Source organism: Perissodus microlepis, chromosome 6, assembly GCF_051167445.1.
Source record: "Perissodus microlepis isolate ML-2025 ecotype Zambia chromosome 6, ASM5116744v1, whole genome shotgun sequence".
Taxonomy (NCBI): domain Eukaryota; kingdom Metazoa; phylum Chordata; class Actinopteri; order Cichliformes; family Cichlidae; genus Perissodus; species Perissodus microlepis.
The window spans coordinates 12,087,464-12,114,576 of record NC_140466.1 but is presented as its reverse complement, the minus strand read 5'-3'; the positions used below and the strand labels follow the sequence as shown (position 1 = coordinate 12,114,576).

The following is a 27,113-nucleotide window of genomic DNA, read 5'->3' as shown; positions in this document are numbered from 1 at the left end:
ATGAAAATCATGTTTTTCTTGAAGGATGCAGACTTCTTCCTGTACCACTGCTTGAAGAAGGTGTCTTCCAGAAACTGGCAGTAGGACTGGGAGTTGAGCTTGACTCCATCCTCAACCCGAAAAGGCCCCACAAGCTCATCTTTGATGATACCAGCCCAAACCAGTACTCCACCTCCACCTTGCTGGCGTCTGAGTCCGACTGGAGCTCTCTGCCCTTTACCAATCCAGCCACGGGCCCATCCATCTGGCCCATCAAGACTCACTCTCATTTCATCAGTCCATAAAACCTTAGAAAAATCAGTCTTGAGATATTTCTTGGCCCAGTCTTGACGTTTCAGCTTGTGTGTCTTGTTCAGTGGTGGTCGTCTTTCAGCCTTTCTTACCTTGGCCTTGTCTCTGAGTGTTGCACACCTTGTGCTTTTGGGCACTCCAGTGATGTTGCAGCTCTGAAATACGGCCAAACTGGTGGCAAGTGGCATCTTGGCAGCTGCACGCTTGACTTTTCTCAGTTCATGGGCAGTTATTTTGCGCCTTGGTTTTTCCACACGCTTCTTGCGACCCTGTTGACTATTTTGAATGAAACGCTTGATTGTTCGATGATCACGCTTCAGGAGCTTTGCAATTTTGAGACTGCTGCATCCCTCTGCAAGATATCTCACTATTTTTGACTTTTCTGAGCCTGTCAAGTCCTTCTTTTGACCCATTTTGCCAAAGGAAAGGAAGTTGCCTAATAATTATGCACACCTGATATAGGGTGTTGATGTCATTAGACCACACCCCTTCTCATTACAGAGATGCACATCACCTAATATGCTTAATTGGTAGTAGGCTTTCGAGCCTATACAGCTTGGAGTAAGACAACATGCATGAAGAGGATGATGTGGACAAAATACTCATTTGCCTAATAATTCTGCACTCCCTGTATTTATATATAAGCATATATAAATAAAACCACTTTTTTTTTACATTAGTAATTCCTTTTGTGCATAATTTCATATTATTGTTAATAATAAATTAATTAAAGCAACAAAACAACCTGAAGAGCCGGTTGGGAGCCGAAAGAGCCGGCTCTTTTCAGTGAGCCGAATCGAAAGAGCCGGTTCTCTAAAAAGAGCCGGAAATCCCATCACTACTCCTCATGTATGTGTATGTATATATATGTAAGCGTGTATGTGGAAGTTTGTGTGTGTGTGTGTGTGTATATATATATACATATATGTATGTATCTGTATGTATCTGTATGTATCTGTATGGATGGATGGATGTAGCCATATGTACGCATGTGTATGTATAACTTGTACATATCTTTCTTGTGTAAATGTAAATGCCTGTGTTATTGTGTAGATTTACAGAAAGATGGCAAACTGTGTTTCATTGTTCTTGTAACAGTGACAATAAAGAGGTATTCTATTCTGTTCTATGTTCCCTTGCACTTGTGTATCTGCAAATCTTTTTTTTTTTTCAGTAAGTGCATTGAACTTTGCACTGACAGTCTCATTCTGTGAAGCAATGATGATAGCACCGCAAGTGCGTTCAGATTGGAGACTGCTATCTGTAACTGCAAAATGCTGTATGTATGGTTACAGAACCATGCAGAAAGTAAAATTACACAAATTTCTTAGACTGGATATTTTACTTTTGAGTGTCTAGGGTGCCAGCCTCCGCCACACCTCGAGGTGGTGACAAAGGACACATTTTACATAGAACAGCAGTTACCAAATCTAAAACTGCATTTAAGTCTGAGCTAATGTTCGTGTTTAACCAGTTTTGACAGCTGAGGCAAACCATTAGTGAGAGTGACTGTCCTGGGAATCACTAGCTGTTTTTGGCCGTTGCTTAACTAAGACTGTACTTTCAGAAATCATTTATATAGTTTTTGACTTGAGAAATGTGTTTCTAGAGCATATGGTCTCGCTAACCACGATGACGAGCTGTGATGATTTTTTTTTTTTTTTTTTTTTGTCTTTTGAGCATGAAGCTGATAGAATAGTGCTGTGCTGCACGTGTTCTGTCATTGATGATTGCTTATTGCTCTACTGTAGAGCAGTGAGAAAGGGAATATGATCAGAGTGGCTCTAGAAGAGTTAAAAGAACAAATAAGTTTGTTTTATTTTGTCTAGTGATTACTTCCATATATATAGTTATGGGCTTCGGTCATGGTTTAAGACGTTGTGACATTTAATGGCCATGTGAACAACTGCATCTGAAATGTGCACTATTTACGATTTCTGGTCATTTCCATATTTTAACTTTCTGGAAAACGATCACAGTAATGCCAGCTACAGATTTTGGATTGAGTAAATGGTATTATATTTAACTGCTTTTACCAAGCATCGATGCTCTCAATACTGGATTTAAATGTTACGTAATCAACTCTAACTTCAGATTTATCTGCGCCAATGTTACTGTAGTTACGTACAACAGTAATAGTTCATTAACTTCTCATTAACTCAAGACCATGTTTGACAGCTGAGGCAAACCATTAGTGAGAGTGACTGTCCTGGGAATCACTAGCTCTTTATGGGCGTTGCTTAACTAAGACTGTACTTTCAGGGATCATTTTTATAGTTTTTGACTTGAGAAATGTGTTTCTAGAGTGTATGGTCTCGCTAACCACGATGATGAGTTGTGATGTTCCCTTTTGAACGTGAAAGTGACAGACAACTGTGACTTTGTCATGTGTTTTCTGTTATTGATGACTGTTCATTGCTTAATTTTGGAGCTCTGAAAAAGGGAATATGATCTGAGTGGTTCTAGGAAATGCTTTAACTATATCTTACCAAACTGGTGTCATAGCACTAAAAGCACAGGTGCCATCATCCTATGCAAGTCCCTTCATGTGTAAGTAGAATTTAGTAGTTGTATTAATAACTAAAAATGAGAAAACAAATGGTTATTTAAGGGGCTTTACACTCATTTTCTTTTTTTAGTGAGTGACAGAGACGAGTCTGTTGAAGAAGAATTTCTTAAACTTGGACTAAATGTTGTCAGTCTACCAAATGCTCAAGCAGGTAGAGACATCTAGTGGCCACTTGTATTATTGGTCTCAGATAATAGTTTGTTGAAATAAAAACCAAGATTTCTAGATACACAAGTGCAAGGGAGCATAATTATGGGAGTCTAATGAATTAGACTAACTATTCACTTTAGCTAAAGTTATTAAGTTAGCTAAAGAGTTGGGATGCTGTGTAAGACATAAATAAAGCTAAAATACAAAGAATACGAATTCTACTAGAAACAGTCAATCATATTTGTTTGTCAAAACTGAATCCAGGGCAAACTACGGTAAATTAGCGTTTTGAGCTAACAGCTACAATAAGCATAAAAGTTACTGTACGGCTATCATTTGTTAACATGACGCTTGTTCTTATACATGTAATACATTTATTACCAACCTGGGAGTTTATCCGCTGGTCATTCAACATAACGAATGACTTCTGAAGTCTTAATTCAGCTCAAGATGCTGTAGATTCCCGTCAGTAACACTTTCAGTCCACTAGTAAAACGTAGTTCTATTAATCTGCGCTCGATTACTCTTGAACCGGAACCGGATGTGAGTCCCAAAAAACTGAATTTTGGAACTGAAATTGAATTGTAGAACTGAAATTATTCGAGAGCTACATTTTTAAAGGATAAAATACGGTTTCAAAGCAAATGAATTCATTTTCAAAATTCATTTCTCCGTGAATCGCTACCTTATCGTGGTGGAGGGGTTTGTGTGTCCCAGGGATCCCAGGGGCTATGTTGTCTGTGGGCTTTTGCACCCTGGTAGGGTCTCCCATGGCAAATTGGTCCTGGGTGAGGGACCAGACAAAGAGCGATTCAGAAGACCCTTATGAAGAGAACATCGAGGGAACAGTTTACCCTTCCCGGGATAGGGTTACCGGGGCCCCGCCCTGGAGCCAGGCCCGGGGAGGGTGCCCGAGGGCGAGCGTCTGGTGACCGGGCCTTAGTCCATGGGGCCTGGCCGGGCACAGCCCGAAGAGGAGACATGGGCCCATCCTCCCGCAGGCCCACCACCCGCAGGAGACGCCATAGGGGTCGGGTGCATTGTGTGTCGGGTGGCGGCCAGGAGCGGAGGCCCTGGCGGACTGATCCCCGGCTGCCAAGACTGGCAATAGGGACATGGAATGTCACCTCTCTGGTGGGGAAGGAGCCTGAGTTAGTGCGTGAGGTTGAGAGGTACCGGCTAGATATAGTCGGGCTCACCTCTACGCATGGCTTGGGCTCTGGAACCAGTCTCCTGGAGAGGGGCTGGACTCTGTCTCAGTCTGGAGTTGCCCCTGGTGAGAGGCGGCGGGCTGGGGTGGGTATTCTAATATCCCCTCGGCTTGCTACCGGTACGTTGGGGTTTTTCCCGGTGGATGAGAGGGTTTGTTCCCTGCGCCTTAGGGTCGGGGAACGGGTCCTGACTGTCATCTGCGCTTATGCGCCGAGTGGCAGTTCAGAGTACCCAGCCTTCTTAGAGTCCCGGGGGGGGGGGGTGCTGGAAGGTGCTCCACCTGGAGACTCTGTTGTCCTGCTGGGAGACTTCAATGCTCACGTGGGTAACGACAGCGAGACCTGGAGGGGCGTGATTGGGAGGAATGGCCTCCCTGATCTGAACCCGAGCAGTGTTTTGTTATTGGACTTCTGTGCAAATCACAGTTTGGCCATAACGAACACCTTGTTCGAACATAAGAGTGTCCATAAGTGCACGTGGCACCAGGACGCTCTAGGCCGTAGGTCGATGATCAATTTTGTAATCGTATCACCAGACCTGCGACCATATGTTCTGGACACTCGAGTAAAGAGAGGGGCTGAGCTGTCAACTGATCACCACCTGGTGGTGAGTTGGATCAGGTGGCGGGGGAGGACGCTGGACAGACCCGGTGCACCTAAACACGTAGTGAGGGTGTGCTGGGAACGTCTAGCAGAGGCCCCAGTCCGCGAGATCTTCAATGCACACCTCTGGCAGAGCTTCAACAGCATTCCGGGGGAGACTGGGGACATTGAGTCCGAATGGACCATGTTCAGCGACTCCATTGCCGAAGCTGCTGCATTGAGCTGCGGCCGCAAGGTGGTTGGTGCCTGCCGTGGTGGTAATCCCCGAACCAAATGGTGGACACCAGAGGTGAAGGGAGCCACCAGGCTGAAGAAGGAGTCTTATCAGGCTTGGTTAGCCTGTGGGACTCCGGAGGCAGCCGACAGGTATTGACAGGCCAAGTGGAATGCGGCTCGGGCAGTGGCTGAAGCAAAAACTCGGGTGTGGGAGGAGTTCGGAGAGGCCATGGAAAAAGACTTTCGGACTGCCTCGAAGAGATTCTGGCAAACCGTCAGGCGTCTCAGGAGGGGAAAGCGGTGCTCTACCTGCACTGTGTATAGTGCTGGCGGAGCGCTGCTGACGTCGACTGAGAAAATTGTCAGGCGGTGGAAGGAATACTTCGAGGACCTCCTTAATCCCACTGACACGTCTTCCGAGGAGGAGGCAGAGTCTGGGGATGAGGGGAATGACCCACCAATTTCCGGGGGCGAGGTCACTGAGGCAGTTAAACAACTCCTTGGTGGCAGAGCCCCTGGTGTTGATGAGGTCCGCCCCGAGTTCCTGAAGGCTCTGGACGTTGTAGGGCTGTCCTGGTTGACATGCCTCTACAATGTTGCGTGGAGATCAGGGGCAGTACCCCTGGACTGGTGGTCTCCATCTTTAAGAAGGGAGATCGGAGGGTGTGTTCCAACTACAGGGGGATCACACTCCTCAGCCTCCCTGGGAAAGTCTATGCCAGGGTGCTGGAAAGGAGAGTTCGTCCGCTAGTTGAACCTCGGATACCGGAGGAACAATGCGGTTTTCGTCCTGGTCGCGGAACACTGGACCAGCTCTTTATCCTCTCAAGGATACTTGAGGGTGCATGGGAGTTTGCCCAACCAGTCTACATGTGTTTTGTGGACTTGGAGAAGGCATTTGACCGTGTCCCTCGGGGTGTCCTGTGGGGTGTCTGGCCCATTGCTACGGGCCATTCGATCCCTATACAACTGTTGCAAGAGCTTGGTTCACATTGCCGGCAATAAATCGGACTCGTTCCCGGTGGGTGATGGGCTCCGCCAGGGCTGCCCTTTGTCACCGGTTCTGTTCATAATTTTTATGGACAGGATTTCTAGGCGCAGCCAAGTGGCGGAGGGCTTTCACTTCGGTGGCCTCAGAATCTCATCTCTGCTTTTTGCGGATGATGTGGTTCTGTTGGCTTCATTGGGTGAGGGCCTCCAACTCGCACTGGAACGGTTCGCAGCCGAGTGTGAAGCAGCGGGAATGAGGATCAGCACCTCCAAATGTGAGGCCATGGTTCTCAGCCGGAAAAGGGTGGAGTGCCCACTCCGGGTCGGGGATGAGTTCCTGCCCCAAGTGGAGGAGTTCAAGTATCTCGGGGTCTTGTTCGCGAGTGATGGGAGAAGGGAGCCGGAGATCGACAGACGGATTGGGGCTGCAGCTGCAGTAATGTGGACGCTGCACCGGTCCGTCGTGGTGAAGAGGGAGCTGAGTGTAAAAGCGAAGCTCTCAATTTACCGGTCGATCTACGTCCCTACCCTCACCTATGGCCACGAGCTGTGGGTAGTGACCAAAAGAACGAGATTGCGGATACAAGCGGCAGAAATGAGCTTCCTCCGAAGGGTGGCTGGCCTCTGCCTTAGAGATAGGGTGAGAAGTTCGGCCATCCGGGAGGGGCTCAGAGTAGAGCCGCTGCTGCTCCACATCGAAAGGAGCCAGTTGAGGTGGTTCGGGCATCTGACAAGGATGCCTCCTGGGTGAGGTGTTCCGGGCATGTCCCACCGGGAGGAGGCCCCAGGGCAGACCCAGGACACGCTGGAGAGATTATATCTCTCGGCTGGCCTGGGAACGCCTTGGTGTTCCCCTGGATAAGCTGGAGGAGGTGGCTGGGGAGAGGGAGGTCTGGGCCTCTCTGCTTAGGCTGCTGCCCCCGCGACCCGGCCTCGGATAAAGCGGATGAAGATGGATGGATGGATGGATGGATGGAAATATAAAATTCAATTTCAATTAAGTGATGATCATTTTCGAACCAATAAATTGAATTTCAAATTAGGCTAATTCATATTCAGTTTTTAAAAGTATGTATTCAAGTTTCAAGCCGAGCAATTCAAATTCAAATTTAACTTATTCAAACAGTTTCTGATGGCACAGATTTCTGCTCATACATAATGTGTGATCTATAAATAGCAGCCAGAGGTGTGCAAGAAGAAGACGTTAAATGTGAGATTGGCCAAATTTTGATCAAGTAATGCTCTTTGTTTTAATCCCACCTGATAGGCAGACAAATGAACTTGCATGTTAATCTAGTCATCTAGTGCCCACTTGTATTATTGGTCTAGGGTTAACAATTTATTAGATAATTTCAGCTTAGCACTGACCTTTATTTGACCATTTAAAACCAGAAATCACCAGATGGAAAAAAACAGCAACACAAGTTTTTTAATCTTAAACAGGACTTCCACTCTTATCTAATTCACTATCTCACTGAGCCACAGGGAAGTAATAATGAGCAATTAAACAGATAAATGTTACACAAATTTTTCATTGCCTGTTTGACACTTCTACCACCACTCTGATCATATTTCCTTTCTTGCTGCTCCACAGTAGAACAATAAGCAATCATCAATGACAAAGAACATGTGCTACTCCATCAGCTTCATGCTCAAAAGGGAATATCACAACTCATCGTCGTGGTTAGCGACACCATACACGCTAGAAACACGTTGCTCAAAGCAAAACTTATAGAAATGATCCCTGAAAGTATAGTTTTAGCTTACAGGAGGGTTAAAACTGCATCTCATTCATGGTAGCATCATTCTTACTCACGGTTACTTCAGTGGCTCATCCAAAGATACCAGTGCTTTTCTTCCTTATTTTAAGAAATAGTTGAGAAATGTGCCACTAAAACACATTTACTTATTTATTTGATAGATTTGAGATATTTTTTTAAAGTTTATAGTGTGGCAATCAAATTGAGTCATCTTCATGAGTCGTAGTCCTGTCTGACTGAGAATTTTTTTCTGTTCTCTTTGCTTAAAATCTAGCTGTTCTCTATCATATTGAGAGTATCTCTTTCCACTCCATTACATATTCCATATGTACAGGGCTGAGAGATAGTCTCTCGCTCAGAGAACCAAGGTTACAGTGTAACCATACGTTACCCCCAACATTTGGTGACTTTTATCTAAAAATTAATTTTCCAGAATGATGTTTGCTTAATCATTTTTTAGAACTCTCACGATTGCATGACACACTATACTGAAACCCATAACAAACAGACAAACAGTAACATTAGACAATGAGACGATTTCTAAAAGATCAACACCCTGAGTGAGAATAATTGTACTGAGAGTGACTTGTTGTTTCCATACTCAGTTTTGATATGACTATACTTTCAGGGATCATTTCTATAGTTTCTGACTTGAGAAATGTGTTTTTCGAGTGTATGGTCTCGCTAACCACAATGATGAGTTGTGATATTTTCTTTTGAGCATAAAGCTGATGACATAGTGTTGTGCTGTTTCGTCATTGATGATTGCTTATTGCTCTACTGCAGAGCAGTGAGGAAGGGAATATGTCCAGAGTGGTTGTAGAAGAATTAAAAAAAAAAAAAAAAAAAGAAACCATCACTGAAAAATATTTGTGTAGTATCTATTTATTTACTGGTCAGTGCTTCTCTGTAGCACAGTGAAGACAAGAGTGGAAATCTTATCTAAATTTAAAAAACCTTGTTTGTTGTTTATGTGTTTTTTCCACCTGGTGATTTTTGGTTTTAAATGGTCAAATAAAGATCAGTGCTAAATAGAATTATCTAATACAGTGGTTCTCAAACTGTGGTACCACTAGTTTTACTTGGGCTCTTTTTGGTGGTACGCGGGAAATCTCCAATTTTTTTTAGTATAAATAATATACCATTGTAGAGGTATGCAAAGACAACACGAGAGTTCCCGAGGCTCTTCTGGGAGCCAGAGTCAACCAGAAAACGTCTCCCCGAACGTGTCCTCCATAAAGAGCAGCCTTTCCTTATCGCCAGCGGTCACGGCCGCTACAGAGCGCTGGTGGGCTTGTTTCCCTGGAGCTTAAAGCTGCAAAGGTGGCACAGCGCTGTCACGCTGTCGGAGTCGGAAGCTCCCAGGAGAATCAGTGGGGGTGAGGGAGGTGCCGTCGGTGAGTCGGGAAATATTGCCTGGATGCTGAAGCACCCGGTAGCCAGGAGAATGCGATCCACTTCTTCCGCAAGTGAGCAGTAATGGATGGTAGGGAAGAGTTCCCAGATATCTGGGGATGAAGCCAAAAATCCGGCAGCTTAACCGCCACAGAAAAAATGAAAACGTACAGCTTTGCTATCATTTCCCATATAAATGAAGACAGAAAACTAAACAGCAGTGGTTTGTAGGGTTACTGAAGTTGGGCTGGCTGGTATATAATGATGTATAATGGTGGCTAGCTAACATAAACACAGTGAAGCTGGAGGATGAATGCTAACTTTTTCCCACTTGATAAAAATTAACATGAGGATTCCTGATGGTTAGGGACAAATGTCATTGCATGGCAGGGTGCTCTAAACGGACCAAACTTAAGTTGGGAGAAAAACTGCAATATAAAGTCAATTATTAACATACTGCTGCATGGGCTTGTAGAAACACATTTCTCAAGTCAAAAATTATAGAAATGACTCCTGAAAGTACAGTTTTAATTAAGCAATGGCCAGAAAGAGCTAGTGATTCCCAGGACAGTCACTCTCACTAATGGTTTGCCTCAGCTGTCAAACATGGCCAAAGTCTTGAGTTAATGAGACGTTAATGAACTATTACTGTTGTACGTAACTATAGTAACATTAGCGCAGATAAATCTGCTGTTAGAGATGATTACATAACATTTAAATCCAGTATTGAGAGCATTGTTGCTTGGTAAAAGCAGTTAAATATAATACCATTTACTCAATCCAAAATCTGTAGCTGGCATTACTGTGATTGTTTTCCAGATAGTTAAAATTTGGAAGTCTAAAGTGTATGGTCTCACTAACCACGACGATGACTTGTGATACTTCCTTCCAAGCATGAAATAGATAGAACAATCAGCTTGTCGCTGATGACTGCTCTTTGCTTCCTTGTGGTGCATTGATGAAAGGAATACGGTCAGAGTGGTTGTATGAAAATCCAAAAAATGTAAATATTGGCTTGACTGCTTTTATCTATGACTGTACTGATGCTGGCTTAATGTAGTTTTGATACATTGCTTAGTGGAAAGACAATTATATAAGCAATATTTGTTCTGAGGGACACAAAGATATTTGTAAATGTCACAGTTGTTAAAAAACAATTTGTGCTTTGGAAAATATTATGTACTATAGCATAATTATTTTTTGAAACAAATGTATTATATTACAAATGTATTATATATTATAGAAGGCATACAAATGTGTAGGAATAAAAGGAGCTTCTGGTTACAATTTCAATTAGGACATAGATTTCTTGCAGAAGTTTAAATCAACTTTACTGACATATTGCCCATGAAGTAGATATTTGAGAAGAGACAGTCAAGTCAACGTCGCTGCCAGAAAGGGCTTAATTTAGCAGTCACTAGAGAAAATAGACTGGGCTTATTTTTGAACATACAAGCGTCATGTAGACTCACCAAAAAAGAACGAAAAAAGGTTACATTGCCTCAAATGGATGCAATAACTGAAGGTTGATTTATCTTTACAGCCGTTGTAAGACACCAGCCTTTTAAGTCTGTCTCAGTGTAGCATTTGTAACTTTCTTTTATACTGAAAATATTTTTATACAACAATTTTTGTACGTTTCATGTAAATCTTAAACATGTTACTCATAATAAGGCCTCTAAAAGATAAACACCCTGAGTGAGAATAATTGTACTGAGAGTGACTTGTTGTTTCCATCCGCAGCTTTGTTACGACTATACTTTCAGGGATCATTTCTATAGTTGTTGACTTGAGAAATGTGTTTCTAGAGTGTATGGTCTCGCTAACCACGATGATAAGTTGTGGTACTGTGTTTTCTGACCTTGATGATTGTTCGGAACTTTACAGAAGGGAATGTTCTCCGAGTGGTTTTAATAAAGTTGAAAATCAGAATAGTGCTTAACTGTTAATCTACACTTGCATATGTCTTGTACCAGGAAAGCCAGTTATTTAAACTCCTCACCTGCAAAAGTTAATGGATAAAACAAGCATTCACTCTATCATTTTCCTTCTATACTAGCAGAAATAAAGGATAGGTGGATAATTTGTTTTTCATCTTCTTTTTTTCCATCTTCTTTTTGTTGGATGTTCATAAATATTCATATTTGTGGTCCTGTTCCTTCACAGACTTGCAGAGATCCAGAAGGATGTGGAGTACAGAATACCATTCCCAGTCAACAACTCCATCATTAGTGTTAACATGCAAGTCCATTTGTCCGCCTATCAGGTGGGATTAAAACAAAGAGCATTACTTGATCAAAATTTGGCCAATCTCACATTTAAGGCTGGAGGCTGCTCTTTATAGAGGACACGTTCGGGGAGGCGTTTTCTGGTTGACTCTGGCTCCCAGAAGAGCCTCGGGAACTCTCGTGTTGTCTTTGCATACCTCTACAATGGTACATTATTTATTCTAAAAAAAATTGGAGATTTCCCGCGTACCATCAGAAAGAGCCCAAGTACAACTAGTGGTACCTCAGTTTGAGATCCACTGTATCAGATAATTCTATTTAGCACTGATCTTTATTTGAGCATTTAAAACAAAAAATCACCAGGTGAAAAAAAACAAACAACAAACAAGGTTTTTTAAATTTAGATAAGATTTCCACTCTTGTCTTCACTGTGCTACAGAGAAGCACTGACCAGTAAGTAAATAAATGCTACACAAATATTTTTCAGTGATGGGGTTTTTTTTTTTTTTAAACTCTTCTACAACCACTCTGAACATATTCCCTTTCTCACTGCTCTACAATAGAGCAATAAGCAGTCATCAGTGACAGAACATGTGCAGCACAGCACTATTCCATCAGCTTCATGCTCAAAAGGGAATATCACAACTTATCGTGGTTAGCGAGATCATACAGTCTAGAAAGACATTCCTCAAGTCAAAAACTAAAGAAATGATTCCTGAAAGTATAATCTTTGCACAACTGAGGATGGAAACTGAGGATGGAAACAACAAGTCACTCTCAGTACAATTATTCTCACTCAGGGTGCTGATCTTTTAGAAATCGTTTTATTATCTAATGCTAATCGAACACTAAGGTCGATTAGCTTAGAACTTTGTTTTATATCTTCTCTTTGAACAAGATAGAAATTTAGGAGTAACATGGCCTTACAAACCCAACAGTGAGATCTTAAGAGATCCACAGCCTACGGCTCTTCAATGGGGTGTCACAGGGTCCCCAGGAAAAAAAATTGTAAATGTAAAATAATAAAATAAATATTCTTCTGTAGCAATAACAACGTATAACATAAATTATTCTGTAGCAATTACACAAGAATATCCAGTAATGTCCCTGCCGACAATTAAACACATTCACTTACCGAAAATCGGGGGCATCTGCTGTGGCAAATGGGTGCAAGGCTTTTACCACAAACTTAGTCACTGCTCGGTGACATTCGTCTATCCTGGCCTGAAAGGAGACGCTACCGGTAGACTGCAGCGAGAACTGCCAGCATCTGAGCTAGCCAGACTCTGTCTCTCTCATCATGGTCACCTAAATGCAACACACAGTAATGGCAGGTTTTGTAATAAGGCAGATCGCGCTAACATAATATGCACTGTTGTTGATTATTTACCTGCCGCATTAACGGGAGAAGACGTGCAAACGTTACTGCTGCTGCTGGGTTAAGATTCACGAGTCCGGAGCAGAATTAAAAACACAACATTCATTTAAGGTCATCGCATGTTTTGTGAGCAAATGCTTTTGCATATTCGTAGTGTTTCCTCCCTTAAATGAAATATCTACTTTGCAAGTATTGCAAGTTGCCCTGTTGTCATCCGTTCTCGTAAAGTATAAACCAAACTTTTGAGCGTTTGAGCCGCTTAGGCGTCGTGTTTCCTGCCAGGTAAATGACGATCCGCAACGTGTTGACGTCATTCGGGGCGACTGGAATCGATAAGGGAATTGTTTGCAAAAATGACAAACAATTCCAGGGAACTGAAACAGGAACCTCAACAAGAACCGGGTTTTGATACCTATCCCTACTTGCCCTTTACTAATACCTGAAAAGTCATGTGTGACTTCTGAGTTATTTAAATCTCTAGATAAGACTGGCATTGAATCTATATTTTTGCAGAAACTTTTAGCCTTCAAAGTCTAAAATGCTTTACATGTTCTACTGGGCTTTTGTTGAAAGTGTGTTGAATTTCTGTACTGTTTGTTTGGAAATGCCTCTGAGGGACAGAAAAAGGCAATTAGAAAGACAGTAACGATAGTAAGTTGCTGGGAATTGCATTACCAAGCCTAGAAAGCATTTACAGGGACTGTGTATGAAATAAAGCAAGATAATATTGTGAGTGAACCATCCACTTGTCTCCTTTATACTGATGCCATCTCCATGGCTTTATCATCCCCTTTTGTTGACAAAACAAAAACAGGTCCAAATTATCTTTTACTCCTATCAAATTTTTGAACATGAGCAACATAAATGTTTCCAAATTGGTGTTGCCAAAAAATATTTTTATCAGTAGATTGATCTTACTTTTGTAAAAGTTATAGTTCAATGTAGTTTTGATGAAGGGAATATGGTCTGAGTGGTCATAGAAAGGATTTAAAGATAAAAATAGTTTTAAGTGCTTAAAGCTCCGGTTTTTATCACAAGGGCTAAAAACACAGATGGTTGTCACTTCTGGGCAAAAAGCAAGTGTTTTAAATTATTTCACTTTGCCTTGTTATGGAGCATAAAGGAAGGAAATATGTTTTAAAGAAGGTTGGCTTTGGTTTTACAATTTCGTACTTTAAATGCACCTTAGTTTAAATGCAAACTTTTGAGCAAATGTTTGAGATAAAAATGTTTCAAAAGTATGTGATTAGAAGTGTTACATGTTCACCATGAATCGTGATCTCGGGGTGGAGGATCCCCCCCCCTTCTGCTCCCCACTGGTTGTCATACACTTCAATTATGAAGTTCGCCAGCACTTTTATATAATAGGAGTTAACTATTAAACTAACTGTTGGTTTTGTTTCTTTGTTATTAGATTATTCATTTGTCAACCTAGTGTCCTCAAGCAGTATTTACGTCACCTTGGTTTCTTGGATGTTTATTTTTATCTGGTGTTCCATAAAAATTAAGGGGAAAAAGGCACTGCAGCATGCCTTGGCCTTCTGCCCTGTATTTGATTCCCATTTATTAAGAAAAAAAATGTGCCATGTTTGCTTGAATGGTTGGTAATTGTGTTGCATTATAATATGTATTAAATTATCTTTAAGAAAATGAAAGTTGATGGGCATAGTCAAGAATTAAGTTATGTTGACTTAGTTATGCTAGGACTGATAAGTACAATAATCTTTATTGTCACTATATATATATATACAGTGGAACTGGATGCAGTATTGTCAGTGCAAAGAATAAAATCTAAACTGTACACCTGACTATGATCAGTTGTGAGATAAATTATTGGGACATTTTTCAACCACCTTTGAAAACCTCTTTGAGTTTTGGAGTTTTTTTGGAGTGTTTTGGTTTTTTAATATACTTTATGCCAACTTTAAAATTCATCATCATCATCATTTAGCAAATCACTAGGATCAAAACCCTCCCGGTACTCCTGTTGACTTTCTTCATCTCCCTGATAAGCTTACTATTTATTTGTTAACCTCTTCTTTTGAATACTTTCCTGCATTTCCATATTCACCACAAAGCCTCCTTGTCTTCTTTTCTCTATCCAGAGAAAATACCAAAAACCATTTTGACAATTTCCTTCACCACTTCAGCTCTACCACTTCCAGATATCTGGGAACTCTTCCCTACCACCCAGAGCCTGTAACAATTTTTCCCTGTGCAACGTTATTCCTTCTTAAGCTTCCACTATTAAATCCCTGTGTCTGCCTTCACTTACTACTTCTTCTTGATTTCTTAAGTCATCCTACAGACTACCATCAAATTCTGCCTATCTACATTCTCACATTGCAGCTGCCTATTTCTTTCAGATTGGACCTGTTTTCCTTTTTAGCTACAGGTTTCTTGTTAGACTCAGAAATAACTGACAAAAAAGGGAGAAGACCAATGGTGAAATTGCTACTTTCTTCACACTTTAGAAGAATGTGCATCCTAGAGGATGGATTTTAAAAACAAAAATTTGGAACAATATCTGAATGTGTGGGACAAGTAATAAAAATGTAGTGGAGTCCTACATAAAGAGGGACCCGTGCTCACCCTAAAACGTTTTAACACTCACAAAATTATCATTTATGTTACTACAGAAAAATCGCATTTTTAACATGGCTTTGCTGCTGTATTCTTAAATCTCATATAGTTTATTATAAGGTCCAATCCCAAAAAATATGTTATTCTTATATTTTATTGTGAAAAAAGGTCGAAAACAGGAAGTTGCGCTCTACGTAGGCGTTTGCGTGACGTAACACGTAAATAAGTTGATCAAGCTGTTATTAGCTAGGTTGTTTTCTTCCTTTAGCCTTAATCTCTCGCATGATATTAATGACTGGGTGACATTTACACACATCTCTTGGGAGATAAACCGGAACTGACACTTTAACCAACAAATGAGGATATGCCATCCGACTTTGTAACATATACAGAAAGTACACCTTGTGAGGACGAGAAACCGAGAGTCAAACAGCTAACAGCGGTCAGCGCCGCAAATCTCCACACCGTGTACCGCTCATGCTGACTTTCTCTTCCATTTCTTCTTCGTTTTTAGTCGGCCTTTAGATTCGCCAAGTCCGGTCAGTGGTTTCTCCAGAAGAGAATGAACTGGTTTTTCCCAACCTCCAAAGGCTCTGGATCTCTCCCTCCTCTGAACAGCTTACAGCAACAGAGACAGCGGCAGATCGAGTCCCTAAAAGCTGCCCACCCGAGGTAATAACGATCCGTCACCCCAAAACCCGACCCGTGAGGTTGTTTTATGGTCACTACGATGTTTCCTGAACATTTTAATGGGGTTAAATAGAAAACACCCTCACTCAGTTTACCAACACACCTGCTGTTTACTTCTCAGAGCTAGCTACTTCTCATAGTTAAGTTAAAAGTACCTCATGCTAGCAACCAACTTTTCGTTTATTGTCGACCACATTTATCCCATCTGTTCTCTAAATATTCAAATTATGTAATACTATTTTAGGTAAACCCACTTTTGTGAAGCCCCTTAGTCTGGTTTGTAAGCTAATCTTGCTAGCCTTTTCTCATGGCTAATTAGCGCGTGCTATGTTAGCATTAAATGACAGGGTCTATTTTTAGGGCTCGTGGCTGGACATGTCCTGTGGTCATGTGTTTGCCATGCATGTAGTTTTAAGATGAGCTTGTTACTGAGAAGTGGAGATTAAAGTATTAGCCTTTGTTTATCAACGAATGTTTCCAGCGTAAGCCACTGTTGTGGTTCATTTCTTGAGGAGTCACAGTCTTCTCCCTTCTAATACGAATTATGCCAAGTGTGTGACAAAGAAAAGGGATTACACAGTTTCCGAGAAGGAACCAAGCATATCAAATGCAGATCATGTGCTTTTAGATGCTATGGAGCTCTGTTGAATGCTTCTCATATGATGACACTGATGTTACTAGGTGTAAGGTTAAGGTTTTCTACACGCTGCTTTGACATGGTAATTGATTTTTTGGGGTGCTGACTGTTTAAACCCCTTATATTGACTTCCGGACCAACTTCAACATGAACCTTCTTTGCCCTATTTTTTCAAGTTGTGATTTTATAAACAATGTGGCATTACAATTATTCCATCATTTCACTGGTGCAGTTTATCTGGTGAAAATGCAGTTATTCAGATAAATAGTGGTATCAGCAGCATTAGAGGCAGTGGAAGGGAAAGTTCATTATTATCAGACACTGACAGACACTTGTGTGTGATTTTAAAACCTAACATGTCAAGTGTATTAATTGCTCTTTTTTGTGAAACGACTCTTTTTTTTCCTACCTTTTCCCCAGCGGTCAACTACTAAGTACCATAAATAGATTGCATTTACTTATTCATGAAAACTATGTTCACCTTCTGTGCCATTTAATCCCTCACCGACAGAATTTGTTGGGTGAGGATAAATACTGAATCTATCATTTGCTCTTCAAACTAGCAGAATTTCATAAACCTTGACCTTAGGTGTATAATTCTTCTTTTGCATCTTCTTTTGATTGCATGTTGATAAATCTTCAAATTTCTGGCCCTGTTCCTGTTTTACAGCCTTGCAGAAATCCAGAAGGATGTGGAATACAGAATACCATTCACAGTCAACAATTCAACCATTAGTGTTAACATGTGAGTACATTTATACACCTACCAGGTGGGATCAAAAAGTTCTAATTGTATGTCTGTGAAAACAAAGAGCCTTACCTAAGCTCACATTGGAGGTCATTTTCTCATATACATCTGGCTGCTTTTTTTTTTTTTTTAAATCTCTCACTACTATCATTATATTCTCTTGCATTTCTGCTTGGTTTTTATTTTCAGTAAGTGCATTGAACACTGGGAGTCTCACACCATTGGGTAATGATAATAGCATCTCATGTACCGCATTGCCTTCAGGCTTGGAGACTGTGGACTGCAAACTGCTGTATTGTAGCCAGAGCCTGTTATAACCAGCCATGTTTTTTTCAGATGAAATTTGGGTCAGTTTAAAAGAGTGGTCAGAATGGGAATAATAGCAGCCATGCTGGAGGCTGCTTAAACATACCCAGCATTATGACGGTCAACATGGGTTAGGCCAAAAAGGATTCTGGATTTTATGGGCCTCTTTTCTGAAACTTTTTGTCACACTGCATACAATAATTTCAGATTATCAACAGACAATGGTTTGTGTACCTCAAAGTCAGTCTGTACTTACACCACTGATTGAAATCTGACTGTAAATTAATACAAAAGAAGGCTAACATTACACGAGAAACAAGATAGAAATTTTCAGATTTCCACAAAGAAGATGAGACAAGAAAAACTAGTAAAGCCGGTTGAGAACCCAAATATGTACCATAGGCTCTAGTAACTCTCACATTAGGTAGTCAAATGTTTGTGAGAGCTCTTAGGAAAAACCTTTGTCACACATTCACTCCCATTTCTGCTTCTATTTTTGTCACCTATAAAGAAAATATGGGGTTATATAATATATATAATATACGCTTTATAGGTGTGGAGGACTGTCCATTAATTGGTTTGGGTCTGGGTATTTCAGAACTGTATTTTAGAACTGTATTTGCCATAAACATTTTTGACAGATGCCACTTTGGCATGTAACAGCAGGTAAACACAGGTCTTACTAATCCCAAGAACAAAATTTATGACACAATAAATACCTACATTTTCAATAATCCTGCTCTTATAAAGTCTGCTTCTTTGTTTATCAGTTAAGTTCTCATTTGCTTCCTGCATAATTGACTTGTTTCCTATTGATTATCAAGTAATGTTTATTGATTATCCAGCAATACTACATCATAACTAGATTATATTATCTGGGCTGTAAATTGTTGATAGTTAACATTAAAGGGTTTAACTAAGTTAAACACTTCTCTTTTGTTACCCTTCATTTCAGTTTGCTGCCTCCTCAGTTCCCCCAGGAGAAACCAGTGGTTAGTGTCTTTCCCCCTGTTGGTCATCATTTAGTGGACAGCAATAATGGCACTATGATCAAGAGCCCCCTCATCACTAATGTAAGTAGCTTTTGAGAATTAAAGAGGGTTTTTTTCAGATCTTAAACAAGAATTATAAATTATGGCATCCTGAATCAATACTTAAAATGACACAGATAACACTTTTTTTGTTTAAAGTGTCATTGCACAAATGTGTGTGTGGTTTTCTTTTTTGTTTCTTTGTTTTTCAATGATCTGTGTGGAAAAAAAGAGAGAGAGAAACAAAGGGAAGTAAAACGCTGCAAAGTGACAGCATTGCTGTGAAAGCAGCAGGACAAGTTGAAAGATCATTACTCATGGTAGTGTCCAAGATAACTACATTTCTCATCTGACTAAAAGTGAAAGTGAAATAAGTAACTTAAAGTCAGGGGGTTTCCAAGCCTGAGCAGTAGGTCTTCTCACCACCGATCAAATGCTCTGTCTTCAACCAAGAAGAATAGTCTAATTCTATTATCCAGTTTACTTGGAAATACGTATACGTAATCCAGTGTTCTAAAGCTATAATACATCATCTGCACACACAAATAAATAAATAGCATACTTTAGAAAGCATCTTGAATGTAACCAAATTTTAAAAAATTATTTAATACATAATTAAATTGATCCAGATAGAGTGGGGAGAGCTGTCGTCGATGCACAGCTTTCTATCTGGTATCCTTGCTTCATTTGTGCACATAAACCAGGTGTTCATCAGCTACAAAAACATGTACTTGTTTGCTTTTTTCTGTTTCTTTCATTGGTTCATTGTGAAGTAAATCCACTTATTTTAGGTTCTTCTGTTAATTCATGCTTTAATTTTATCCATGTTACTGTATTTAGTTGTTGTTATATATGTTCTAGTTTGGGATGCACTCAGACCTGGGAAAGGTCATCCAAAGTCTGCTTGACGAGTTCTGGAAAAGTCCTCCCGCCTTGATGTCTAGCGGTCCTTCTGGCTTTCCTTAGTAAGTCTCCTCCTTCTGTCATTGAGAATATAAGACACTTATTTCTCAGTACTTTCTTATGACATTCTAAGAAAGTTCGTATATTTTTCAAGTGTGGTCTTATTTTAAATATTATTTTAAAGTGGTTCTAAAAGCAGTTCGATATATTTTTTCCACATCATTTAAACATTGATGTTATGCCTTTTATTCTTTCCTTTTTTCACTGGAGCAGTATGTACAAATCATCAGGTATAGCACCTTACCCCAATCCGGCTTTTCACTTTGGTTCTCGCCACATGGGACCCAGTCAGACACCACCTTCTGGTCCAGCCCCTGCGCCAATGCCTCACCCAGGGGTCGATAGTGCCCTTGGGCCCCCTCGAGCTCCAGCGCCATATGGAATAATTTCTGACCTGCCACTGCCTGTACCTATTGGAGATTCAGAGGTATGCAATTGATGCACAGTGTATAAAAATGGAATGGTAACAGTCAAGCATATAGCAAGCAAAGCATCACCTTCACCAAACCAGATAAAAGCATTGATCAAAAAGTTGTAGGTTCCTCCACCTATATCCCAGGTTCTGGACTGCTTCCAGCACAAATTCTGTTTAATAAAGATTGCTTTGTAAATGTAAACATTAGCCGGGCTGGAAGCAACCCACGAATGGTTGAGAAAATGTCACTGATGGGGAAATTGGCCAAATTTAAAGGTAATTTTGTGGAACTCAAGGATGTATTTTACCCCAAACCAGAACTTTTTGTTGAACCTAATCAAGTAGTTTTCAGCACACGAACCTAACCAGAGATAAACCAAAAGTGAAAAACAAAACAAATCAGCGAATGAAGAAAAAATCCAAGCTCGGGAAACAAGCCATGGTGACCTGCCAACAAATCTACAACTTGCGCTGTCATTAACATTCCATACAACTAATGTGGACTTTCTAGGTCACTCAAATAAAACTTTAATCTCATGCTGGCCAATATTAGTGCCACTAGTGCATGCACATTATACATTACAGGAAGAAGCAGATGGCATCAGACAAAATTACTCAGAGAACTAGCATTGGACAGTCCGACACAGCTCTAGTGTTCAGACATTAATACACTGAAGATTGTGATGTAAATATATAACTTCTGTTTCTTCTAGACTAGACTAAATGGACACGTGTACAAGATGCCTGAGATTCCTGAGTCTTTTCCTGAACTCTGTGACATGAAGTAAAGTATTCCTTAATGATTTCAAATTAAAATGTTTGCACAGTGTGAAATGTTTGTGACAAACATTATTTCATACCATTATTGATGTATTCAACATCTTACCCACTGTTTATGTAAAGTGATAGAAATAATTATAAATAATGCTGAATTTATAAGTTGCTCACTTACAAAGAAAGCGATAGTGTCTAATTTTTCATTTTAATGGTGAGAGACAGATTATCAACCCAAAATGCAGAAAAATCTCCAAAAAGTATTTGGAAAATCTAGAACTATAAAAATCTTGCTCCAGGGGGTGAGCATGGTTAATATTCTGTCTCTATCCATTAAAATGAACCTACAATAAAAGTTACAGGCTTTTCATGTTTTTTGTAAGTGGGCACATCAAATAATTACTCTCTCACATATCTGCCCATTTATCCACCCCCAGCCTGACACAGTTGTCAGATATGTCTGAAAACGAAGATGTGTTGCTCAAGTTTTTTGTGAGTTTGCCACAACTGAAACAGGTCACATCTGATAAAGAAGAGTTGGTCAACAGTATACTGGACATGGCCAGTAAGTTCTTCCCCTGTTCTCATAGATGGTCTTGCGAGTCATAGGAAAGTGAAGCTCTAATTTAAGTTGGTGTCAATGTGTTTTTGCAGAGAAAAATCTTCAAATGGAGCCACATCTGGAAGGAAAAAGACAAGAGATGCTCTACAAGGTCAGTTCATACGTAATTCCTCTTTGTTTCATAATCAAGTCAAGTCAGTGTATTTATAAGCACATTTTAAAAAACGCAGTTTGACCAAAGTGCTGTACTAACTGAAAAATAGAAAAGTAATAAATATATACATCAATATAGAAAAATAGAAGATAAGCCACAAAAGCAAAACAACTCAGTCACCGTAAAAAGCTAGGGATTAAAGAGGTGTGTTCAGACAGGTTTCAAAAATGTTAGAGAGGTCAGAATTTGAAAAGGCAGACGGTTTCAGAGTTTAGGCGAAGTAACTGCAAAGGCACGGTCTCCTCTCTGTGTCATACACACATGGCTCACATATTTGTTCATGCCATTGTCCTGCTGCTCATTATGTGTTTTTGTCTCTTGTGCTAACAGTATGAACAGCTGACTCAGATGAAGTCAGCTTTTGAAACAAAGATGCAGAGACAGCACGAACTCAGTGAGGTAAATGGCCACACCAGCACACTCTGGTTTTACACGTAATACATGTTTAGTGCAAAGACACGTCTTGAAATAAGAGTTTTGACATTTTCATATGTTTATTCCAATCCTGATTTATCATTTTGTTGATTAAAACTGAGCTTGGGTTGTTTAATATACTGTGTAACTTGTGAATTGTATAACTGTGTAATTGTAGTACTCTTTGTTACTTAACCCTCCTGTTATGTTGCGGGTCAGATTGACCCAGAACAGAAGAGATGTCACATGTCATCTGCATCACTACAGAAAACGAAAAAAATCCAAATTATAAAAGAAAATTGTAAAATAATCAATGCCAGTGTTTCTGACACTTTTGGATGAGTAAATTTGCCCCGGGCCAAATTAACCCAGGAGCACAATTGGTGTTCCTGGAAACCAACATAACAGGAGGGTTAAGCTAAGCTTGATTGACTGCTTAGTTTCCAGAAAACCAAGCACGAAAAGAAAAAGTAAAATATAAGATACAGACTTAATTGGTGACTACATGTCGGTCTGCTACAGTTGTGGTCAGAGGTTTATATACACTCATCAATGACGTGAACGTTGTGGTGATTGTTTGGCTTTTAATTGACTTTTCCAGGGTTTAATGATTGCACAGTAGAGGTGGGAATCACCATACATCCCACGATACGATATTATCACAATACTTAACGCACGATACGATATTATTGCAATTTTTTAAAATATTTTGCGATATTCAGATTCTGTACATAAAGGTAAACTTTATCAATATTCATTTTATCTAATAACAAAGTCTCGCACTCAGTCTTTCTCTCATTTCAGTCAGTTTTATTGTTGACAAACTGAACGGTTTGTATTACAGTCTAGTCCAACTTAACTGAATGAAACCATCTGGTACAATTATAGCTATTCTGAACTATGCAATTTATGAAAACTATGCAGCCCCTTCAGCAACTGAAGAATTTGAAAGTAAATTAAAACAAAATATAATTTTACATTAAATAAAAAAGTTTTAAACTTAATTAAAATAAAACATGTCTTAAATTAAAATAAGTAAACTGTCATGTTTATTGCTGCCAAAAAAAAGTTAAACACATTTGGACAGTGAAGGAATGTCAGGATTCTTGCTCAGAAAAAGGATCAACATGCTCTGAAGTCAGAGCACAAAAACCTTTTTTGTAACAAAATATCGATTTCTGCTGTCCCTGTATCGATACATTATTAGCAAACAAAATATCACGATACTACACTGTATCGATTTTTCCCCCACCCCTATTGCACAGCATATATCTTTATTCACTTTTAATAGCAAGTATTGGGTGCATAAGTTTGAATTTCTTTTGAATTTTCTTTAATCCACACAAGGTCAAAAGTATACACTAAAGGCTCAAATATATACATACAGTTACTTTAATCTTTCAGCAGGTTATCCTGAAGATTTTACATTGTCTTTTTACTTGACTTGGCCGATACAAGGTCCCTTCACCGGCAGAAAAAAGGATTTGTTTAACAGCACTCATTATATTGAGCAATACTCTAAAGAAGAGCTTATATATATATATCAACCCAGACATGTTTGCCTGTAAACACTCTTTGATCATTTTGTATTTCATGTTTTGTCTTTGTTTTTTTATTTTACTCCCTACCAGAGTTGCAGTCTAAGCACACTACAGGCTCGGTTAAAAGTCGCAGCTCACCAGGCAGAGGAGGAGTCTGAGGAGACGGCTGAAAACTTCCTGGAAGGACGCATTGACATTGACGAATTCCTGAACAGCTTCATGGAAAAAAGAACAGTGAGATGCTAACAACAACAAGAACGACAAAAAAACATTTATACCTAGAATTGGCCAGGAGTCATTTTTATGCTGTTTTTTAATTCATGTTTCATTCATGTTTTGTTATATGAGTCAGAGTTAGCTGGGTTTGATTGAACGATACATAAAAAGAGGACTGGAGTTGGATAAAAAAATATTTTTTTTGAGTTTTGAATGGGATGCAAACAGGGTGTTAAACCTGTAAGGAACTGGAGAGAGGCTGATGACGGTCATGATAATGACAAATCTATCATGCAAAGCCTACCCGCTGTGTTGACCCCTTGTGGCAAGGGAAAGCTGAAAGTAGCTTCTTTTATTTGTTATCATTGGAGAAAGTAATTAAAAAAAACTTATTCAAGAAGTGAAATCTTTGCTTTTGTTGATGCTGCGTGGCTGTTCTAGTGTTACATGTTGGCTTTTTTTAACCTTTTAAAAACTGAACCATGAAGTAATTGACAGAGATTTTTAATTGTTTAAAAATAGAGGTTTTATTGAACCTCCTGACACTTTTTTTTTTTTTTAAATGTTAGTTTTAATTTGTGCCATATTTACTGCATTTGGCTCTATTGTAATTTATTGTAAATTATTGTTAGGTGTGAATGTTATAGGAAGTACTGCACTTAACATTTTAAGGGGAAACTTCAGATGACTTTGGTTTTGTTTTCCAGCTTTGCCACAGCAGAAGAGCCAAAGAAGAGAAGCTGCAACAGTCCATCAACACACATGGCCCGTTTCCTACCAGTCACTAGATCACAAGGTAGAAGAATCACAGCACAGCACACATTACTTAGTCGCATTGCAGTCACATGTCTGTTTAAAGGGTAAAAATGCTGGTTCTCAACTTTTACAATGACTGTAATAACCTTTCCTCTTTTTTTTGGAAAGAAAAAAAAGGAAATTGTATTTTTCATTCTCATTTATTCATTCTGCTTCTCTCACCATTTCTTTGGTCCTCAGATTCAGTGTTTCTCAGCCAACTGCTGCCAAGTAAAAGGAAAAAGGTATTACAGGGGCCGAAAAGCACACTGGGCACTCATCAGTTTGGAGAAACATGAAGATTTTGATTGCAATGCTGGGCTAAAACAAGAAGCCTATGGTGTCCAGATCCAAGCTTAAAAAACAACAAACAACACAACAAAACAAAGCAAAACACAAAAAAGCAGTTAAAGTTGGATCTTGTGAGAGTAACGTTGAGTCACCACAGGAGGCCAAACCTTGGAGGATGAGTGGCACATGCCTAGATGCTCCAGACACATTACTATGGATTCATCACATTGTGGATAATTTTATTGCACTTTTTTTTTCCAGTTTTGACATGGCAGTGATTACAACAAGCTTTGTTTTCTCTTTAGATTTATGTCACGTTGCTCATAAAATCTTGCCTGTTCTTAATCAGGAAGGTTGGAGATGTGAAGAAATTTGGAAGAAAGTACAAGTTTTGTAGTACAGTGCCCCTAATCTTCCATTTTCTTTGCTGTGGGCTAGTTAGTATCACTTAAAAAGTTATTCTGAAATATTGGTGTCTGTACCATACATCTCTGAGATCAGTCCTTGCTTAATCATCCCATTACACTTTACGGAGATGTTGTGCAGCCAATGCACTTTCAGCGATAATTTGTCCAAGACAGCCATGACTGTCAGTGAGTAAAACAAAGAAAAGAAGCAAGGACTCAACAGTTCGGTCAGGAGACATTTAATTGGGCTGTTAAAATTTAAACTATGTGTTTTCAAAGTGGAAAGTGGCTGATTGTTAATCAAGCTGTCAGTTTGAGGAAATCCTAAACACAGCCTGAATATCATTACATAAACATTCATAGTTAAGGTTTCAGATTTTCTATCAGTACTCTGATAATCCCACAATTTATGTACTGTAAGTTGTAATACATTTGTTTCCAATTCAAAGTTAACGTGAACCAAGCAGACCACATAACATACTGTAAGAGCTGTTTCAGTTGTTAGTTCCTGTATTGTAATTCTGCTTATTGAGGGTCACGTGTTGAAACCAATGCTAACACGATTAGCATTTGTGGTTCTTGTTTTTAGCACTGAAAGCAAATATTTTTCCGCTCAGAGGGCGGGTTAAACTACATTAACTCAAATCTGAATACTTCAGTCCCTCTTTTGTTTTTTACATTGATTTAAAAAAATAATTCTTGATGTAAACATACTGACCACCACTTTTCCCTTATATGCACAGTTATGATCGCCTGAGAAACTGTTTTCTGACACCTGAAACCTCAAACTTGAAATTTCTGCTGAAAAGCCTCAGAAGATGTGGGATAATGTTGAGGAATATTAGTTTAAATGCTGCAGTAAAACTCAATGACATTGGATACTGTATTTAAATAATGTTAATAATAGGCTATATTGTAATCAAAGACTCGAGACACCTTGTATTATATGTTCTTATTTAATTTGTTAGAGTAATAAAGCATTTAGAATAAATTCTGTGATCACATTCTTTTTAACATACCAGCATTGCCTGAAAGCCAGAGGTTCTCAAGGTATCCTTGGGCTGCGTGATGTCAGTAAGGTGTCTGACCATGATGTGGAATTTGTTCAATGAACATACAGAGAAATCCCCAACAATCAAATTATCACTAAGTGAACAGCCTCTTGGCAATACTGGGAAGGAAAAACTTGTTATGAACAGGAAGACACCTTTGGCAGAACCAGGCTCAGGAAGAGGCAGCTATCTGTCGCGACGAGTTGCGGGTGATGGGAGGAAGACGGGACAAAAAAACACACTCTGGAAGAGAGCCAAGTAACAATAAATAATGATTAAGTCCAGAGTGGTGTGTAAGCTCAGAGAGTGAAGGGTGAGTGAAGAAGAAACACTCAGTGCTCTGTAGGAAGCCCTCAGCAGCTTAAGCCTATGGTGGTGTGACTAAAGAAGGATTCAGGGTAACCTGAGCCAGCCTTGTATAACTCTATACTTTATAAAATTCAATTTACACTAAAGATTATACGGTGTAATTTTTTCATGGCATTAAAATAAAGCACAACACTGCTACCATATATATTGTGGTGACGTGCAGTACTGTACACACAAAACATTAAAGCTCAGTACCTATATGCACTTTTACCATTAGAAAATTTTCTTACATTATTATCTGTATGAAACTAGACACAATTTTTTTTTTATTCGTTCTTTTATAAAACATGAATCTTTTTGTTGCTTTGTTTGGT

At 39.6% G+C, this 27,113-nt stretch overlaps 1 protein-coding gene, 3 non-coding genes and 4 pseudogenes across 4 annotated transcripts; 6 read left to right on the top strand and 2 right to left on the bottom strand.

The window, feature by feature from the left end:
- The first annotated feature begins 1,842 nt into the window (after positions 1-1,842).
- LOC146385210 (small nucleolar RNA U3) lies at positions 1,843-2,074 on the top strand (annotated as a pseudogene).
- Positions 2,075-2,537: 463 nt separating this feature from the next.
- Positions 2,538-2,752, top strand: LOC146385209 (small nucleolar RNA U3). The gene has a single exon (XR_014800581.1). It is a non-coding gene; the product is annotated as a small nucleolar RNA U3 (small nucleolar RNA).
- Positions 2,753-7,586: 4,834 nt separating this feature from the next.
- On the bottom strand, positions 7,587-7,790 carry LOC146385208 (small nucleolar RNA U3; annotated as a pseudogene).
- A 612-nt stretch (positions 7,791-8,402) lies between these two features.
- On the top strand, positions 8,403-8,608 carry LOC146385207 (small nucleolar RNA U3). The gene has a single exon (XR_014800583.1). It is a non-coding gene; the product is annotated as a small nucleolar RNA U3 (small nucleolar RNA).
- Positions 8,609-9,978: 1,370 nt separating this feature from the next.
- LOC146385206 (small nucleolar RNA U3) lies at positions 9,979-10,168 on the top strand (annotated as a pseudogene).
- Positions 10,169-10,935: 767 nt separating this feature from the next.
- On the top strand, positions 10,936-11,094 carry LOC146385205 (small nucleolar RNA U3; annotated as a pseudogene).
- Positions 11,095-11,935: 841 nt separating this feature from the next.
- Positions 11,936-12,144, bottom strand: LOC146385204 (small nucleolar RNA U3). Its single transcript, XR_014800580.1, has one exon. It is a non-coding gene; the product is annotated as a small nucleolar RNA U3 (small nucleolar RNA).
- Positions 12,145-15,563: 3,419 nt separating this feature from the next.
- vps37a (VPS37A subunit of ESCRT-I) lies at positions 15,564-26,369 on the top strand. The gene is made up of 12 exons (XM_084930808.1): positions 15,564-16,046; positions 17,372-17,446; positions 18,711-18,828; positions 19,648-19,751; positions 19,963-20,176; positions 20,878-20,948; positions 21,376-21,503; positions 21,593-21,651; positions 22,045-22,113; positions 23,760-23,903; positions 24,593-24,681; positions 24,882-26,369. Exons 1-11 carry the CDS (start codon positions 15,937-15,939, stop codon positions 24,671-24,673), a joined length of 1,173 nt encoding a protein of 390 aa, XP_084786934.1. The 5' UTR covers positions 15,564-15,936; the 3' UTR covers positions 24,674-24,681; positions 24,882-26,369.
- The last annotated feature ends 744 nt before the right edge of the window (positions 26,370-27,113 follow it).

What these genes read in the sequence shown, in the direction of transcription:
- vps37a (XM_084930808.1), top strand. Translation starts at nt 15,937, where the DNA reads ATGAACTGGTTTTTCCCAACCTCCAAAGGCTCTGGATCTCTCCCTCCT. An exon ending in CCTGAACTCTGTGACATGAA is followed by an intron (nt 20,949 to 21,375) that starts GTAAAGTATTCC and finishes ATCCACCCCCAG; the next exon opens with CCTGACACAGTTGTCAGATA. An exon ending in CAGTATACTGGACATGGCCA is followed by an intron (nt 21,504 to 21,592) that starts GTAAGTTCTTCC and finishes GTGTTTTTGCAG; the next exon opens with AGAAAAATCTTCAAATGGAG.